Consider the following 18,701-nt stretch of genomic DNA (forward strand, 5'->3'; position numbering starts at 1 on the left):
TCAGTGCAACTCTGTGGTTCATGCTCCACTGTAATAGGCACAAATTTTATTGCAATGATAAAGCTGGAACAGCCATGGGAGTCTCATTTTACTCTAAAATGATAGTTGGTGAAATCTTAGCTAGAGGTAGAACCTCTTTGTGAAATACAAACATAATGAAAACCCTTCCTACTCTGAAGCAATTAAATAATACAAAGATAAATGAAAAATATATTATCATGAAGCAGACTTCTATGGAATTGAGTACCTAACCTGTGTACAGGCATATGGAAAGGTCTTTACAGGAAGAGGGGTTGTAGTTATGGGTTCTGTTTCCACATGCAGCCTAACATTTTATTGGTGCTTCATTTCCAGCATGTGGTAGCTATACATCCTAGTGAAGTTTTCTATCACTCAGCACTTGACTTTTTTTTGAATATCTCTCTGACCAGAAGGTATTAACTGAATTCCTGCATGTCCAGTTTTATTTATTTATCTAACTTGCCTTTTTTTATATGCCTACAATTATGTTCTGTTCTCACTGCTCTGCCCTGCATAACTTTTCTTGATTATTAATTATGAACTTAAAACTAACATTGTCAGGCTTTTAGCATTGTTATGTTCAGACCAGGGCAGTGAAAGGATGAAGTGGTTCCCTCAAATCTATTCTACAACTGTATGCAAAGACTCATGATAGATTTTTTTTTATATGCCTTACTGCCTGCAATGAAATATTTGTGATTTCTTAATGTTCTCATTCCTTGTCAGGAGAAGATATCTTATTTTGCATATATGAATTTCCCATTGCATTCTAATTCAATCACTGGTCTGGACATGTGTATTTGGAAACCCATCCTTGCTACGTGTTCCCTGGATAGATCTGTCCGCATCTGGAATTACAAGAAAAAGTAAAGAGTTGTTTGTTATTACCTCTTGCTTTTTTGTGTATTGTATTTAGGAGGCAACAGCAGCAATCTCATATCAATGAGAGTGTTGTTCTGGTAAAATTCTTGTGTGGTGTGGGATGTAAATGGTATTACTGACGTGATTTGGGGAGTGTGAATATGCAGTGCCTTTCAAACTGGTGCCAAAAGAATACAAAGCCTTTTCTATTAAGCTATTTTTGTGTCAGACTTCTTGTATTTTGGAAAAAATTCTTTCATTCAGCTTTGTCTTAAGATACTGTTGCCCCATAGCCTGCTTCTTAGGCATAGATCTTAAGCAAAATTACTCCAGCTCTTGAGGTTCCCTGGAGGGAAAAACAAATCTCAAGAGATGCTTGTGTAGGATTGCAATCAGCAATTCATTTACCTTCATTATATCACAGTACACAAGGATTTGCTCTTACACCTCCCACACCTTCTCTGTGAACCAGAAAGTCAAATTTGCTTTTGTTTCCTGTAACATCTCTGTGATCATTACTTAACTGAACAACAACACACTTCCTCAAGGACAAGACAGAGTCAGATTTTAGCTGCAGGCATCCTTGCTGGGCCAGATAATATCCTGTCAAGTGTTCAGTGGGGAGTTTGTCCTATTCCATACTGCTCAATGGTTTTCTCTTTCAGCACTTTGGAGCTGTGTAAGGAATATCAGGAGGAAGCATACACAGTATCACTTCACCCCACTGGCCTTTTCTGTTTGGTTGGGTTTTCTGACAAACTACGATTTATAAGTCTCCTGTATGAGGACATGCATGTTTTCAAGGAGTTTGCTGTGAAAAAGTGTAGAGAGGTAAGGAGTGGTGCAAAATTAAAATTGGGGAGTTATGTGGAACAGAGTGCTGAAGAACATGACAAAATAAAAACTTCTCCAATACATCCTAGTACTATATATGATGTCCTGTATCAAAGCTTAGAGAAATTGATTCTGACTATTGGAGAACAGGCCGAGAGGCTGATGTGTAAGTGTGGGCCTGGGAAGCAGCAGATGGGATAATTTGCTCAGAAATACTCCAGAACTGAATTTTACAGGGGAAAGCATTGATTAAGAAAACTGTAAGTGGTTAATTATGTAATGGGAGTTTTCTTTTCATGCAAGGATTTGATATTAAAGGATGTAATTGAAATTCAATGCATGAATGTTTTTATCCATTCCATCTACAGTAATGGGTGGTTATGTTCTTTTTGTAGTGCTCATTCAGTAATGGAGGCCATCTTTTTGCTATAGTTAATGGAAATGTGATTCAAATTTACTCCAGCATCACCTTTGAGAATGTTACTAATCTGAAAGGACATACTGGGAAGGTAAGTAAACAAATCTTACACATTACAACTTATTAACATATTAACTAGTTGATAAGATGCATTTTGAAGAGGTAAAGTACAATTTTGGATCTTGAGATGGCCCCAGAAAGTAAAAACAGAAATAGAAAACTTAGTTTTCATTGGTCAGAAGGCACTGACACAAAAGATGCACTAGATACACCTAAAAAGTCTGCCCTTAAATTGAAAGTGAACAGTTGGCAGCTGGCTGAACAAAGTAAAATATCCCAGTAATATATTATAAAAATAAAATCTACCACTCCATATTGAAATGAACTTTTTCCCAATAGTGTGTTCTTAAAGTAGTTCTTACTGGTTTTGGTTTTTTCTAATGCTAAAATAGAATTGGTTGAGAAACATCTAGAGGCATTTCAGTAAGACTTTGAAGTATGATTCTGAAGTTGTCATGGCTTTAGCAGTACAATGATTCCATACTGTATGTCTGTAATCTAACATCAAGCTCCTTGGTGTATTTTGCTTTTGCCAGGTACATGCAATTAAATGGAGTTCAGATGACACTAAATTTGTCTCCTGTGACACACATGGTGCTGTGTATGAGTGGAATTTGTTGACAAGTAAAAAGGAGTCAGAGTGTGTGCTCAAGACCTGCATCTACAGCAGCATTTCCTTGACCTATGATGCCAAAATTATCTTTGCTGTTGGATCTGACCAAACTCTCAAAGAAATTTCAGAGTCTTCGGTGAGCTAAGAAACACTCCTGGATTTTGCTACATTCTCTGGGGAGGGTACTGGTTCTTTGCTTTCCTTAGCATCCGTTTGGGAAATAGGAATCAGTCTGGTTTTGAAAGCTGTGGTATTTACTGACACTTTTGTGTTCTTATGTCTTTTACAATGAAACCTGAGATTTTGTTGTAGTTTTATATTTTTGTCATTTTACTTGCATTTACCTAGAAATCTTCTAATCCAAGTAACAAACTAGCTAGGCAATATTGTATCAACTGTTCTGCTGAAATACAAGTGTATCTCATCTACCACTGTATCTATGTGCATTTTTTTCCAGAAAAATAGTAAATTGTATGTGATAACCATTACATCTTTTAGATCACACATCAGCTTGGCTTGAAATTTTAATACTGGTACCTATAACAAATATAGAGATTTTATATCTAAATGTTTCTTTTAAATCTATTTTTTTAAAATGTATAAAACTTAGTACTAATTACTGTCGAGGTTATACTTCTATAGACATAGATTCTTTGAACTGCACTATGTGCTGCAGGCAGAGGTATAACAATTGCTCATGCAGCATGTAATCAAATCCTTGCTGTAATGTGAGGTTTGTGTGGTGCTTTGTGCTGTTGGTTGATGTGTAGATCCAGCACGAAGTGCCTGCCTATGACGTTGTTTACACGACTGTCGCTGTCTCGCGTTCCGGGTGCCTGGTATTTGTTGGGACCTCCCTGGGGACAATTCGAGCTATGAAGTACCCATTAACTCTGAAGAAGGATTTCAGCGAGTACCAGGCCCATGCAGGTGCTGTTACAAAGGTAGCACAGAGTTCTTTCTTTTCCCTGTAATGCCAGCTGCACACAGATCCTTTAGGGCTGATTTTCCTTCTCAATTCATAGCATAATATGTTAAAATTAAGGCTGAGTCTGCACATGGAGAATGAATATCACAGCATTCATAGGAGTCCTGTCTCTAGATATGTCAGGGAATAAGCTGTTGACTAAAAAGTGGCTTACACCAGATTACAAAACATGGCATATTGGATGGAGAACTTTGATACAGCCCCTTCTGGAAAGAGGAAGGTAATTTTGCCATAGAATCTTTTAGGTTGGAAAAGAATATTTAGGTCATCAAGTGCAGCTGTTAACCCAGCACTGCCAAGTCTACAGTAAACCATGTCCTCAAGCACCACACCTACACATCTCTTAAACATCTCCAGGGATGGTTCCCATGCCACTTTCTCTTTAGAGGGGCATCACATTCACCCATTTCCAGGGGCCTAAGACTTCTCTAGTGAGCCAATACTGCTGCCAAATGACTGAAAGGCCTCAGTGAGCACTTGTGCCAGCTCCCTCAGTGTGCTTTGGTAGGTTCCCATTCTCCAGGAAGCCACATGTTCTGTGTTGTTAAAGCTGGTCATAATTTTGGTATTTTAAGTACCACTGCCAACTACAGCACCTTGACTTATCCTCACACAGTCCAACATTAGAATATGAACTTCAATTACTGTAACTCTACTTTCACCTCAGTTGTAAGCTGTATCAGCTCCCAGGTACTCTATGCCAGATCAGGCATCAGCCACAGGAGGTCTGGAGGAGGTGACAGCAGTTACTACTACATAGTTCTTGGTGAGCTTAGTTGTAGTTTCAAAAGAAAACATTTAGCCATCTGTTGGTCTCACAACTTCTCAAAGAAAAACACTAGAGACCTTTGGAGTTGTCATGTAAATTGCCTGTCTGTGCTATAATTATCTAGAAGGTCTTTTCTGTTTCAGGTTTTTAAAAATCTTGCTATGGCTTTGAGACCAGAAGCAGATCTAGTACCTACACATATTCTTTCCCTTCCCTTTGTTGTTTCAATCGCAGTGAAACAGGAATAGGAGACATAATCAAAGTGTTGGTAGTGGGACTGTGTTTTATTTCCACTGTTGAATTTCTGGGATAGAAATGAAGAGAGTATGGGGGTGGGGAGAAAAATATGGTGTAAAATAAAACTGTATCTCCATTCTTCCATGTCTCATCTATTATTTTGTTGTCTCTTATAAGATGACAGTAACAAGTGACGACCAATTTCTACTGACTGCCTCAGAGGATGGCTGTGTATTTGTCTGGAAAGTGCATGATAAAGAAGGTGGGGAAATGAAAGGAGAGCAGGAACTTGAGTATGCTGAGGAAGTGTTGATCATGAGATCAGATATAGACGAGAAGGTAGGAGGAGCAACTTGTGAATATAAACGATAGGATTTCTGTCAATTGCACTTGCATAGTGCTTGTTACCAGCCAGTTCTGTATGGTCAAACCTTTGACTTAACCTTGGTCAAAGAGGTTACAGCAAGTTGCTGCAGTGGCTTGTCAATATGCAAACAGCATTGTACAAATAGCAAGTGTGGATTAGATTTTTCTCTAATACTTTCCCCAATCTCTTGAAAGTACTTCTAATGGAATAGAGAAGTCAGAAGATGCATTGCTATAAACTATCTTCTAAGACAGCAAAGGAACTTTAGTTCTAGGACTTCTTGGTCATCTGTCTGAAGATTCTCTGTGAAGGCTGTTGTTCATAAATATGTACATGTAAATAAAACATCCTTAACAGGCTGTTGCTAACAGCAAATATTCTCTCCCTTAAAACTGTTTTCTCATCCATGTCCTAACAGACTCAGGCAATACTAGACCTGCAGAATTGTGTGAGAGATCTACAGACAGAAAGTGAGTATGAGCTACGTCTCAAGGACATATACTGTGAAGGAAAAATAAAAGCATTGGAAGAGAATTTCACTCAGGAAATAGACTCCCTTAAAACTAAACACCAGGTATGATTCATGTTGCAGAACCAAATATTAAGAAATCTTTCACTGAAGAGTTGAATTGAAGCTTGCATTACATATGTAGAAATGCCATACAGCATCTGAAATAGTTCCTTTCTAGTTTAAGATGTTCTTGATATTTATAAAGCATGAAACTATCTTTGAGTTAAGTATCTTACAGGTACAAGGGGATGCAAGAGTTCTCCTAGGTACCCTGTAAGTATTTTCACATAAAATCAGCGCAATAAATACTGCCTGAGCCTGAGGATCAGTAGTAGAAATGGCACTGTGCCTTAAAAGCTCCTTTCCATATAAGACTGCAGCTGCTGCAGGATCTAACAATTCTTTTCCTTAATGCTGCCTTCTTTATGTCCTGTCTGCTTAGATTTTTAAGAACATCTGCTGAGGTTTCTTGTATGTTTTTTGAAAATAAAAGTAAAATATATTCCCTGCATGTCTTCTGTTTGTGTGCTTATTGATTTCTTTGTGATCATGAAGCAGGACTCCCCTGAAAAGCAAAGGCTATGATAATTCTTCCCAGTGTCTTATTTATGTGTGTCTGATAATGCTATTCTGTCCATCTGACTGGTGCAAACACTGGATTTCTGACCTGTAATTTGTTATATTTCTGGACTTCTTTTTGATGTAGAAGGCAAGGGATGCAGTAATAATTTCTTTGGCAGTACTGAAAGTAAGAGATTATATATCACATGATTCAATCCTGTCGACCTCATGTTCTTATTGAGGTTTTGGGTGAATATTGTCCTGTTCTGGTGATTTGTTACTGCTTGTTTTGTCGAGTTGTGCATAGTATCTTCAAGCAGTATTTCTGTTTGACTCCACATAAAGGAGTTCAGTATGAAAGCTTGTCAGGTGACTTATTAGTTGTAGTATTTTACAGGTTTGTAATTTCCAAGTGCTCTCTTTATACCTCTCTTGTCTTTTGGCCCTACAATTGTTCCAGTAGGTATTTGATATTCATTTTTTTGAGGAGGTTTAATTATTCATTTTAATGTTTTCTTCAAGTATTTTTTCAGATTCTTTGGCTTGTCTCATTGCAGGCTTTTTTTTGTCTAAATAACTTGAGTTTAAACCTTTCTATTTTTCTCTCTTTTGTAGAACCTAACCTTGTACAAGAAAACCATTTAAATTCCTCTGTGGATTCCTCTACCTCTGTTTTATCTCTGCTGGGTGTTTTTCTGTGGTTCTTCAGGTCTTTTGATAAGTAGTGCTTGGCTATATATTTATAATAATCTCAGCTACACTGAAAATTCTCTAGAGTTGTTGATTATAGGCTTGTAAACAAATACCTTTGAAGGTCAATATAATTCTCTAGGCAGGCAAGTTGTACTTCCTGTCCAAGTATCAGTACAGGTTAAGATTAAACTGAATGACAGCTTTAGACTGAAAGGGCTAAATTTTCTAGTTGTATCCATCAGACAAATGGAATATTTTTATTTATGAAAGACCCATGAAGTTGTTGTGAGAAAAAGGTGAAAATATTGTAACTATGGTACAATTTCTAGCATCTCTGGGAAATTTCTCAGCTGTTTTCTTGCTCCAGTTCTTTGTGCTTTTTTTGAAGATTAAGTAATTTACAGTGGCAGGCTGACATTTCAAGCAAATGGCATTTAAAATTCTCTTGCTTAAGTTTATGTCATAGTATGCAAATGTCAGCATTTTAGGACCTCAAAGTTGCTTCAAGTGAGACAGGAAGCAGCTTGAACTTTAATATCTGGACAATAATTTATGGAACTGCAAATTCTCCTCAGGCAGGCGCACATAAAGGAGTGGAGGCTTTTGTAGCTCACAAAGTTTTCTTTTTAGATTAGGATCAGTACCTTTTATTATATTAACACTGTTTGCTGCTTTTCTTTAGCTTAACTTGTCAAAACAAACAGTATGTGGGAAAACTTGTTTTAGTGACACATGGCATCTCAGTTTTGGTGAGAGATTTCAAAAATATTTCTGCTTTGTATGTATTCCTCACCAGGGGCAAGAGCGCAAACAATTTGGACATTGCTTTGTCTAGTTTCAAATTAAAATATATTTTTCTTCTTTTTTATCCCAGATTTTACAGGAAGAGAAAGAAAAACAGAAGCTACAACACGAGGTCCAACTGTCTGAGCTGATGGATAAACAGGCCAAGGAGGTGCAACAGCTAGGTCAGACTGTAACAGATGTTTGTAACTGGAAAGTGGGGGAAATGCTGTATTGACAGCAAGTGACAGGGAGGGATTACTAGAGCAGAGGTGTAAAGAAAAATGGATGTATGTCCTGTAGGTATTTGGTGCAGACCAAATAGATGTTTAAACTGCACCATATATGTGCTTATGATGAGAACATGTACATGGGCCCTGTGTCTTAGAGGTTTGGTACTTGAGATTAGTAATTTCTTCATTAATTTTATGCACAGCTCACTGTGCAAGAACAGTGCAGTCATTCAGTTCAGCAAGGAGGTGCACACAGCCTGGAAATACTTGGACTCCGGATTGGTAGTCAAGATAAAAATACTGCAAATTAGTACCAAGGAGTCCCTCCATAAATTACTCCATTGCCTACTCATACTTTATAGCAGTTGAGCTCATTCAGCTCTGCCATGGTTGCCATCCCAAGGAAGTGCCTAAATTAGTTGTCAATTTTGCATGGCTACAGAGTCTAAAGCCCCTGTATACCTGATGAAGAAAGTGATTAAATACTTCTACTTGTAATTTATTGCAACCAGCTGCCAAAAAGACAGTAAATAATAAGGCAGTGATCGCTGCAGAAGGATAGGATTCACTCTTCTTTTCTATTAGTTTTATCCATTCCATATGTTTCCTGTTAACAGAATCTGACAGTAGTCAGAAACTCTCAATGGAAAATGAGAAATACCAGGAGCTTCAGGTGAAATCCCAGAAGATGGAGGAGGAATACGAGAAACAATTGCACAATTTGGAGGAAAGCAAAACCAAGGCTGTGGCAGAGCTAAAAGAACATTATGAGAAAAAACTTAAACATAAATCTGTTCTGCTGGAAGAGGTAGGAAGCTTGATTTGCACACAGCCTGGAAGAAACAGCAATTCTAATTGCAATTCTAATTGCAAAACCAGCAATTTTAAAAGATCCTAAGTGATACTGGTTTGTGATTTCTTGCAGAACAAGTTTGCTGATGTTAGTATTTGGGCCAGATTCCTAACTTGAACCTTTCAAGTCTTAAGAGTTATTAAATTTAAAAAAAGAAAAGAACCTCAATGTGTATGTTATCAGTTTCTAAAGTTGCTTTAATCCACTAAAAAGTTATCTTAGATGATATTGCTGCAACTGAATATTTCACTAAACATAGATTCTCCCAGGAGAAACACAGTTACAAATAACCTTTTATTTCTCTCCTTTATTGGTCTCTTACATTTCTCTAATGTTTGTTTTCCTTAACTGCAGACAAAGGAGCATATGAGGAAGCAGATTGAAGCACAGGAAGAAATGGAGAAACAAATTTATGAAGATGGAGACAAAGAAATCTTAGAGCTCAAAGACAAGTATGAGAAACAGCTCTTGGAGGAAAAGGAGTCCAACATCCAACTGAAAGGAGAAATAGGAGTCATGAATAAAAGGGTATCTTTTATTCTCTGCTAGTATCAGACCTGCCCAAGAAGACCTAGAACTGAGGATTGAATGTGATTAATGGCATGTCAGTTTAGTCCATTCATCTAGTCTGTAAAAATGTGGCATTTCATATGAGAGCAGTAGCCCGTTCTTAGGTTCATTTGAATGTTTAGAGTATTTGGGCAGAAGAAGAAGCTGTCTGCTGATTGTATTGCTGATATGATTTGAGATAGATTATAAAGGAGGTATGTTTTTATTAGTACAGTTTGATCTGCATAGTTTTGAACTATAAATAATATTGTTCATCCTATGACAGGAAAGAAATGAACTCTTAATGTTTCTATCATTGAATACTTTGCTTTATTAGTAAAATACTTTTACTGCTTCATTCGATGCAATAATCCCTGTGTTTTGCTTGCATCATCATTTTTAATTGGCTTTACTGGGGTTTTTAAGGAGACATAAAATATTTTACCTCTTTTATGGTCTGGGTATTACATTTGCCTAAGGATGTTGGAGAGACATTTTTTCTTTTTTGTTTTCTCCAGTATCTATCTGGAGACAGAGAGGTTCTTTTCATACCCTCTACTATCATGGTACTGTCTTTTTAATTTCTTTGTCTTTTAGACCTCAAGGTTTTCTTCACATGTCCTTACAGTTTGTCCAGTGCCATTCATTGGTTCCAACTTTCTTGGTTTTGCAGATCTTAGTGCTGAGGCAGGGATTTTGAGGGTACCCAAGAGCTATGAACTGGGCACCCTTCCAGTCTTCCATCTTTAGAGATGTATTGCCTTCACCTTATGAGAATATTCCATGGATTGAGTGTTAGCTGCAGCTGATGCTTAGGTATAATATCCATACCCTTCTTGCTGCTGCATGCAATTTCCTTCCTTCTTTCCTTCCCTCTAGTGCAGCAGGTATTCTTGTCAGAATATACAGAAAAAGTAAAAATGGATATTCAACCCCCTTTTGAGGTAGAGGCATTAAACTGTTGAGCTGCTCCTTCATCATATGTTAATTTGCTATCCTTTATCCCACACTGTCTACAAGGTATCCTACAGAATAGGAGGACCAAGCTGTGCACAGTAAGTTCTTACTAGTTTGCCTCTCTAGTTGAACAGCCTACAGAAAGAGCTCAAGGACCGAAACAGGGATATTGAGGAAATGAGACTGGAACAGCAGAAGCTGCAAGACATCATTAAATCACTGGAAAAGGACATCTTGGCACTAAAGACAGATGTTAAAGAGAGAACTGAAACTATCCTAGAGAAGGTGAGGAAGTGGACAATTGGATGAGGTCAAAATCACCTCCCTTAATTAGAGATATTTATTTTAATAGTATTTGTTGGGATAATATCACATGACTGAAAAGTCAGTTTCAACTTAAGGAATTTGTGATCTCCAGTTTGGGATTTTGGCTTTTAGTTGGCATTCTAAGCTTTTCTTGGGGAGCTCAAGTTCAGGATGTTGACTTTCTTATCCCTTGTTCTGGGATCTGTAGCTGGCTCAGCATTACTTGCCCTTTCCCATCTAATTTGTAGACTTGCAACTGGAGTTCATTATTCCACAAGATCTGTGACTGCTGGTTTTGTCTCTTCCATATTTGTGTCTTGTCCTAGGGATCTGTGTGAGAGTGTTGGGTCTGATTCAGATCTCTGTACCCATTTCTTCCAGGAGAAGTATGTATATGATCTAAAAATGAAAAATCAGCAACTGCAAAATTTCAAGTTTGTACTGAGTTACAAAATAGAGGAGTCTAAGAAGCAAATAGAGTCACGTGAAAATGATATTGAGACAATGAAGAAACAGATCAGTGAGGTGAGTAACACTCTCATTTGGCCTCTGCTACTAAGCCCATTGTCTAAATACAAACATGACCCAACAAGTGCATGAAAGATTCCACCCTGGTTGTTCTTTGACTTCTTTCAAGGATACATAGCACTGATTCAATATCTGTGCAGCTAATAAAAATATCTCTAGAAAATAGCTAATTAATTTTCCATCACATGCTACCAGTGATCCACATAGTTATTTAAGTTCCTGTATGTAATTCTAAATTTTGCTTTAAAATAGATCTTATGCTTATGTGGTTGCCCTCCATGTGCCCTATAGCATTTGCAAGACACTGCTTTTACTGATCTGGCAGAAAAGAGTAAATTTCTTCTCTCAGAAATGTTGCAGATTTATGCAAACATAACTCTGCTAGGGGTTAGGTACATGGATAAATTGTATTCATCAGTTGATACATGGGAAATTTAAATGTATTCATACTTAGCATGCAGCAAATTAATTGAGGGAACTTATTTATGACAGAAGCTTACTATGATCACTGCATAGATGTATCCTTAGCTCAACCAAACTAGGACTATAGTGACATAGTCCTTTAAATAAAATGCAAACTAATCAACAATTTGTATGTACTTCAGACTAGCAAGATTAAATCCTTGTTGTCTTTTCTGGTCACCATCTTGTGCCATAAATAAATGCTGTAATACCATTATTGTTTTTTCCTGTGTGTTCTGCATATGTACACACAGTTTTCAATCCATTTGTTTCTTTTCAGTATCAGGGTCTAGTTTTTGTTGCCCTTACTCTTTCCAGTATTGACTGTCCATTTCCCCTCATTCAGTTTTTGTTCAGATGGAACAGTAGAGCTCCTGTTCAGCTCAAGGAATTTAAGGGGTATCACATAATTGAAATTAATGTGGCTCAACAGGGAGTTGCACATTCATTTGTGTGGTTTCTGTATATTCTGACAGAGGGCAGTGTTGTTACAAAATTGACGTTTCTCATGTTGTCATGCATCCTGAAGGGGGACCTATTCCCTCAAGTCTGTATTTCCAGCTCCTGGTTTTCCTGTTATGTGTTATTTTTTCACGTCCCCTTTTGGCCCTGATTTCCTCCTCCCGCTTCCTTTCAGATGGAGGAGCAGCTGGAACAATTCCGCAAGGAGAGCGTAGAGCTGAAACTGAACATCACCCAACTGCAGCAGAAACAGAAGGCAACTGCTGGAGAGGTGCACAGAGAGATGGAAAAGGTATGGGGTACCCCCACCATGCAGGTCCCCCAGAATGGCATTGGTGGGGACACAACACTGGTGAAACATTAATCTGAGCAGTTACTGCAGGGGTGCTGTGTCCAAGGAGCAGGAGAGTCTCTGCTCAGGGGGGACAAAGACACAAAACTTCCAAGCCTACAACTAGCTTAGAGCATTCATATTTTAAAAAATCCAGTTATTTATGAGTCAACACATACTGTCCTGAGTTTAAGAGAACACTGAGGTGAATGCTGAACTACTTGTTCCTGCCCAAGCCTGAAATCTGGGGACATTTGGCCTAAACAGGAGCAGCATGTAGGATACCACCTAGGCATTAGTAGGATGAGAGAAAGGAAGGTTTCATTAATGGAGGAGTCCAGGACCCCTGGTTTTACAGCGTATCAGGCATGAGGGAGGAAAAGGGACTGCAGGGGAAGGTGGAGGAGCAGTGCATGAGTGAGGAAGCAGGTAGGGAGGCCTGGCAGAAACCAAGAGAGAATGAGAAGGCAGTCTTGATGTGAAATCAGCAAGCTGTGCATGTGTTTGATATGTTTTGTCCCTTGCCTTCTCTCCTTAACTGTTGTTTCTAAATAAGAAGGTAGGACAGCATTTGGACAATGCTCTTGGGCACATGAGCATTGTGGCTCCTGGGGATGTCCTGTGCAGGGCTGAGTTGGACTCAATGATCCTGGTGGGTCTCTCCCAAGTCAGCATATTCTGTGATTCTGTGTTTGGGAAAGGACGGTGGGCAATAGCATAATGAGCCACTGTTTTTCAGTTGTCATTTTTGCAGATTGTCACTGATATTACCTAATAAAGTATCTTGGCTTATTATTATTCCTAAAATCTGTGACTGTTGTTCAACACATAATGCTTACGTTCCCAGCGAGTTGTTAATTAATTTTTTTTTAATGAAGTGGAAGAAAGTATGAGAGTTTTCACAAGTTCCACTAGACTTTATAGAAAATTGCACAATGGAGTGTTCTGATGAACCAACTAAGAATGTGACTACATTGTTCTTGCAGAGGCAAAATATGGAAACCCTCATCAAACGATTTAAGGCAGATCTTCATAATTGTGTGAGATTCATCAACGATTCCAAAAAAATGAAAGATGGTATCCGTGAGCTCTACACCAAGTATGCGCATCAACCAGATGTGGTGAGTCAGGACCTTTGCCTTCTCCTTGCCCATGACTGTGTCTAGCCGTGTCATTACTGAGGCAACATGCTGTGCCCTCTCAGGTGGAGGCTCAAGCAGAAGATGCAGATTTGCAGCAGCAGTACAAGAAACAGCAAGAGTACAACGAGAGGAATTTGGCAGTTTTAAGGAAGAGGGTGATGAAGGATAAGGAAATGCAGCACACTGCTTACATGCGCATCATGCAGGTAATCAGCCTTTTCCTTGTGGTATGGAGTGGGAACAAAGGAAGTGGCTGCACAAAAGAGACTTTATTAACCTTTCTGTTATGATTTCTTAGGACTTTGAAATAGTTTTGGTTGACTTTCTTGCCAGAAATTCCAACATTTTTCAAGTGCTTCCATTAACTTTTCTGAACAAAAAGAGCAAGATCTCGGAAGTCAGAAATGGATTTTGTTTATCTCCCACTCCCTAAAAGGAGATAGGGAACTTATGTTGCATGGATGTTTTAAAGGAAATTAATGTACCTACTTTTTATTTCAAACAGTATTTATAATTGCCATCATTGTCAATTTGCCCTTGCTTGGATGTCAAGCTATATCTGCTATGTAGTAATATTTAGGAAGTAATTTTGGAGGAAGAAAAGGGAAAAAAACCCCTTCTTTGTCCACATAGTCCCATCCCTACTGGTGTGAATTGTGAAGAACTTTCTGCTTTTCACATCCAAAATTTTCAAGGAAGTTCAGAAATACATGAGGAATATGTCTATTTGTACTAAGATCTCTTGCTCAGAATCCTTGTTTCTTACAAGGCAAAGTAAACTCGTGACTGCTGGGGTCAAAGATCCAATTTGTTTTTATCTGGAGTGGGAGGACCTAGATCTCCACACCAGACATCCTAGGAGGACAGCTTTTCTAGTCTCCTCTTAACATGCTCTCCTTCTGCTCAGTCAGCATTTCCTTTTCCCCTCAGTAGCCCTTTCTACATTGTTGCTTTATTATGCTTCCTCAGGATCATTAAATCTCATCCCCTCCTAAGTCATCTGTTGTTTGCTATTTATTCCTAATTCGCTTCTTCAGGGCTAGACAGCAGCAATCTTCTTCCCTGACACTATTTTAAATTTTTTTTTTTTTATTCTTTCTGTGAGATAGATGTTTCCTTTGGCACAAAAGGAGATGGGTTCAGAAAATAACCTGAAGAATTTCCTTACTGGAATAGGGTGACAGATGGTGTTCATAATGATAATACTTGATGTCTTGGATCAGTAAGCCTAAAATGAAATGATGATTAAAACCAAATTAATAAAACATCTGGAAGATGAAGATATCAGAGATTCTAACCGGCCTGGTTTCTTCAAAGAAAAAGCAGTTCTCTGAAGTCCAGTAGATTAATGAGATTGTATAACCAGCACGAATTATCATGGCCTTCCAGTCTTTCACAGGGGCTTTTAAGACTAGTTTAGACAAACTTCTGTGAGGATTTTCTTTCAAAAGTAAATGACATCTTGACAGTCTTCTAGCTCTGTAGGTCTATTATTCCTCAGTTGCAGTTACATTTTCAGAGCTATGCCCTCCTCTTTGAGAGATTATTCATAGGTACACTCCACTAGTGACTGCTGCAACAGATGATTAGAACTGTCAAGATAATTTTAGTTATTCTTACCAGTTGACAAGTTGCCTGTTATTCAGCTATTAGTTTTTCCTCCAGCCTTCTGTATTTGTAATGGTTTCTTTGGATACATAAAAACAGAGACACTGAATAACCTTGAAGTAGTGCTGCTTAAACTGAAGCCCATATAAAATGAAATTTTCTATGTCCTACCTGTCTCTGACAGTCAGCACTGTAGGGACTTCCTAGACTGTAGATTGCATCCATATGATGTGTCATTGTACCTGATGGCCTCATTATCCATGCATTTGATCAGTCCCTTTTCTGAAACAATTGGTTCTTTGCCACAGCCTCTCATGACAATGAGTTTTCCCATGAACATTTGTTTTATATATCCATTCTGTGACATTGCATTGCAGTGCAAGCATTCTGTCAGAATGTAAATATTGAATTAAAGGCTAATCTCTCTGGAGAAAAGGCCTCTTCAGGAAAATATTACCAGTGTCAACCAACAGTCTTTTAGCATCAAGCAAACCAAACAAGACATTTCTACGCAACCCAGATTGCTTCATACAAGACACTCTGTGTTATATTTTCTGATAGACCAAAAGCAAGATCTTCATTTCACAGCAGCAGGTAATCACTTGGACTGAACATATGAAGGTGCTCATGACTACACCTAAAGGCAAATGCTGTGACCCAACCCTGAAAGCTGGTCAAAAGAAAATTACCTTGACTGATTATTGGAAGTTACCTTCTTCATGTGCTCTTTCAGGATCAAGCTCTGGAATAAATGCATAGAGTCAAATTTCATCTGTATTTAAAGGCTTGCATTTGACAGGTCAGACTCAGCAAAATATTACAGTTCCAGAGCTACCTGAGCACACCAACTCCTACTGCATTTATAGTCCAGCATAAGCACTACAAGAGCAACTCTTCTTGCCCAACAAGTTCAGATCTTAATGAATCCCATACTCTTCCTCCAGTCAGTGATTTTTAGCTGAGGAGAAACTAAAGCACAGCTGCTCTACTTGTCTTAGTGTGAAGTCTTGATAATTTTGCCACACACATGCCCTGAGCTATTGCTGCCAACTTGAAGTCCTTGAGTGCAGGCACATACTGAGGTGCACTGGGCTTTGTACTTCACTTCTGACCAGCCTGCAGTTGTGTGGTGCCAACACTTCATAAGTAAACTTGAAGGAACTGAGTCATATGCTTTGCACAATCTTTTGTGGCAACATAATTATCTCTATCAACCAAAATTATCATTAAAACAAAAGTAGAAAATAAGATTTGAAGACACCATTTTCATGGAAAAATTTCATTTATCCTTGTTCTTATCTCCTGCTGTTTTAGTGGGTTCCCTACTGCTTGAGACTGGTATTGTGAGGTACCCTAAACATGCTTTTTGCCATCTATCTTTTTAAAATATTGCCATTGTGTTCCACAAGTTCTAAAAAACACACCTCAGGTAGCTGAAATAGTTGCTATTCTTGGTTCAAGTATGATGGCAGCTGTTTAACATTTGTCCTGGTTCTTGATGTGTTATTTCACTGTCCTTGTAAGAGACAAATATACAATTCTACGTCACTCTTTTGAATACAGAAAATAAATATTTAGTTAATGGTGATCCCGTTTCTAAATCATGAGCAGCAGTGTTATCATCCTTAAATAGTATTAACCATACTGGTTTTGCTGAAGTCTTTGAATCTGTTGCAACAATGGGTAAATTACATTTACTGGCACTTTCACAGCTGCTTCAGGAAGATGCTTCATGGTAGGCGACTAAAAAATTAGAGGATTGAACTTTTATAGGCTGAAAATGGACTTTACAAAAAAGAACAACTTGCTAACTTTTCCTTATAACAACTTGTTAGCAGTAGGTACCTCAAGTCTCCACATGTTTTATAGATTTCCTAATAATTTGGAAGGAGTGTGGAAAAGTAATGTCTGTCAGAACTAATGAAGAGGGCTTTGACTAATTCCAAAGAGATAAAGATAATTTAAGTGAACAAATACATAGTGACAAATGAAAAGCAAAATAATACACACTGGAGGGAGAGATGGGAATTCTTCGCATTAATTCTGAATTAATTGGATCAATTTAGGAAGGCCCTGAGCTTCCCTTTGGAATTGGCAAGGAAGATGATACCTTGGAGTGCAGCTGCAGTCAGAAAAGCAAAACAAATATTGGTTTTTTGAGCAAACATGGTTTGAATACTGTCATGTTCTGAGTCACATCTACTGTGATCTTACCTGAAATGTTGTGTACTCTCCTGATTGCCCAGCACCTGCTTGTGATACTGATTCTATACTTTCCAGTGTCTTTCTCAAAGATATGAAGATACATATTGCTCAGCCAGATAGTACCTGTGCCTTTCCTTACAGAGCATGTTGTTTTTGCAGGAAAATGTGAGTCTGATTAAGGAAATTAATGACTTGAGGCAAGAACTGAGGGTGGCCAACACGCAGGTGCACAACCTCGAGTCTGCACTGAGATTAAACAAGAGCAAAAAGGCAATTCAAGACACAGGTGAATAGCTCTTATATGTTCTTTCCATATTGTCAGTACTCAGGGCAGAAGCTCTTTTGGTCCTTGGTGAACAATTCTATTACTGTCTGTGTTTCATTCTAACTTGTCTGCCTGGTGGTACCTGGTACATTTTAATGTTAATTGTAGAAGCTGCTAAATCCTGCAGATTCTTACTATTTAGATCTACTCCTTCAGCCCTGAAAGATTCTTTCCTTTGTTCATGCCAAAGAACTGTATGAGCTGGACCTTTGTTACTGTACTGTGTCCCCTCTGTTTTATCTTCTAGCTCCCTCTGCTGAACTGCCGTCCAGCCCAGCTGTCCTGAGGTTGAATCCACAGATGGAAAGTGAAAAAGTCATAGAAATGCAGCAGCTAGAAATTCAATATCTGCGAGACCAAATCCAGGAGATGGAGAAAGCCCTGAACTCTCCAGGTTCAGTCTCTTTCAGTCAGAAATCTTCCTGACCTGAATCTGGGAAGAAGCCACAAGACACAGCAACACTGATTGTGGTTCAAGGATGCCTTATATTATTATATCCTCCTGGCAAGATCAGAAATGCAACAGCATAGAGTAAACTTACATCATCCTATACTCTTCCACTAGGAGCATTTATGAAACAATCAGTACTCTGAACATTTCTACTTTCCTGGAATCTGCCCTTTTCATGAGACTTAGAAGCCTAAAGAAAAAAAATAAATTCATGCTAGTGTTAGGCTAATCTTTGTGCCTTCATACTAGGTATTCATCTTTCTCTTGAAAACTAATGTGTCCTAATTCAGAAGAGCTGGTCAAACTGTAAGCCTTTTCTGCTAGAATTCTAATTTGGTGTCATTGTGCTGCAAAATTCAACGTCAGCCTTTTATTTTCCAATATTAAATTGCTTATGTCCATACGAAGGATTGATGCTCTTAAGACCGATGTCATTGTTATTCCAAGCAGGCATCCAGTCACAGATTAACAATCAATTACCTTGTGAGGACAACCTTTGACTCAAGCACACACAAGCTAGAGCCCTTGGTAAAGCCTCTGCTTTCTGTCTAGAGATGTGTTGCCTCATCTGCT

At 38.3% G+C, this 18,701-nt stretch overlaps 1 protein-coding gene across 1 annotated transcript in view; it reads left to right on the top strand.

The window, feature by feature from the left end:
- The window catches only part of CFAP57 (cilia and flagella associated protein 57), a 21,715-nt gene extending 3,358 nt beyond the window's left edge, over positions 1 to 18,357 (top strand). The window contains exons 5-21 of the mRNA XM_005423094.2: positions 748 to 887; positions 1,548 to 1,713; positions 2,112 to 2,225; positions 2,731 to 2,943; positions 3,578 to 3,751; positions 4,979 to 5,140; positions 5,587 to 5,742; positions 7,808 to 7,901; positions 8,567 to 8,757; positions 9,157 to 9,330; positions 10,435 to 10,593; positions 10,996 to 11,139; positions 12,242 to 12,358; positions 13,384 to 13,518; positions 13,602 to 13,745; positions 17,512 to 17,638; positions 17,925 to 18,357. Of these exons, the coding sequence (XP_005423151.1) occupies positions 748 to 887; positions 1,548 to 1,713; positions 2,112 to 2,225; positions 2,731 to 2,943; positions 3,578 to 3,751; positions 4,979 to 5,140; positions 5,587 to 5,742; positions 7,808 to 7,901; positions 8,567 to 8,757; positions 9,157 to 9,330; positions 10,435 to 10,593; positions 10,996 to 11,139; positions 12,242 to 12,358; positions 13,384 to 13,518; positions 13,602 to 13,745; positions 17,512 to 17,638; positions 17,925 to 18,103 (2,589 nt within the window). The 3' untranslated portion in view covers positions 18,104 to 18,357. The remainder of the gene's footprint in view (positions 1 to 747; positions 888 to 1,547; positions 1,714 to 2,111; positions 2,226 to 2,730; positions 2,944 to 3,577; positions 3,752 to 4,978; positions 5,141 to 5,586; positions 5,743 to 7,807; positions 7,902 to 8,566; positions 8,758 to 9,156; positions 9,331 to 10,434; positions 10,594 to 10,995; positions 11,140 to 12,241; positions 12,359 to 13,383; positions 13,519 to 13,601; positions 13,746 to 17,511; positions 17,639 to 17,924) is intronic.
- Positions 18,358 to 18,701: the final 344 nt, after the last annotated feature.

The sequence above is a fragment of the Geospiza fortis genome, unplaced genomic scaffold (genome assembly GCF_000277835.1).
Source record: "Geospiza fortis unplaced genomic scaffold, GeoFor_1.0 scaffold333, whole genome shotgun sequence".
Taxonomy (NCBI): domain Eukaryota; kingdom Metazoa; phylum Chordata; class Aves; order Passeriformes; family Thraupidae; genus Geospiza; species Geospiza fortis.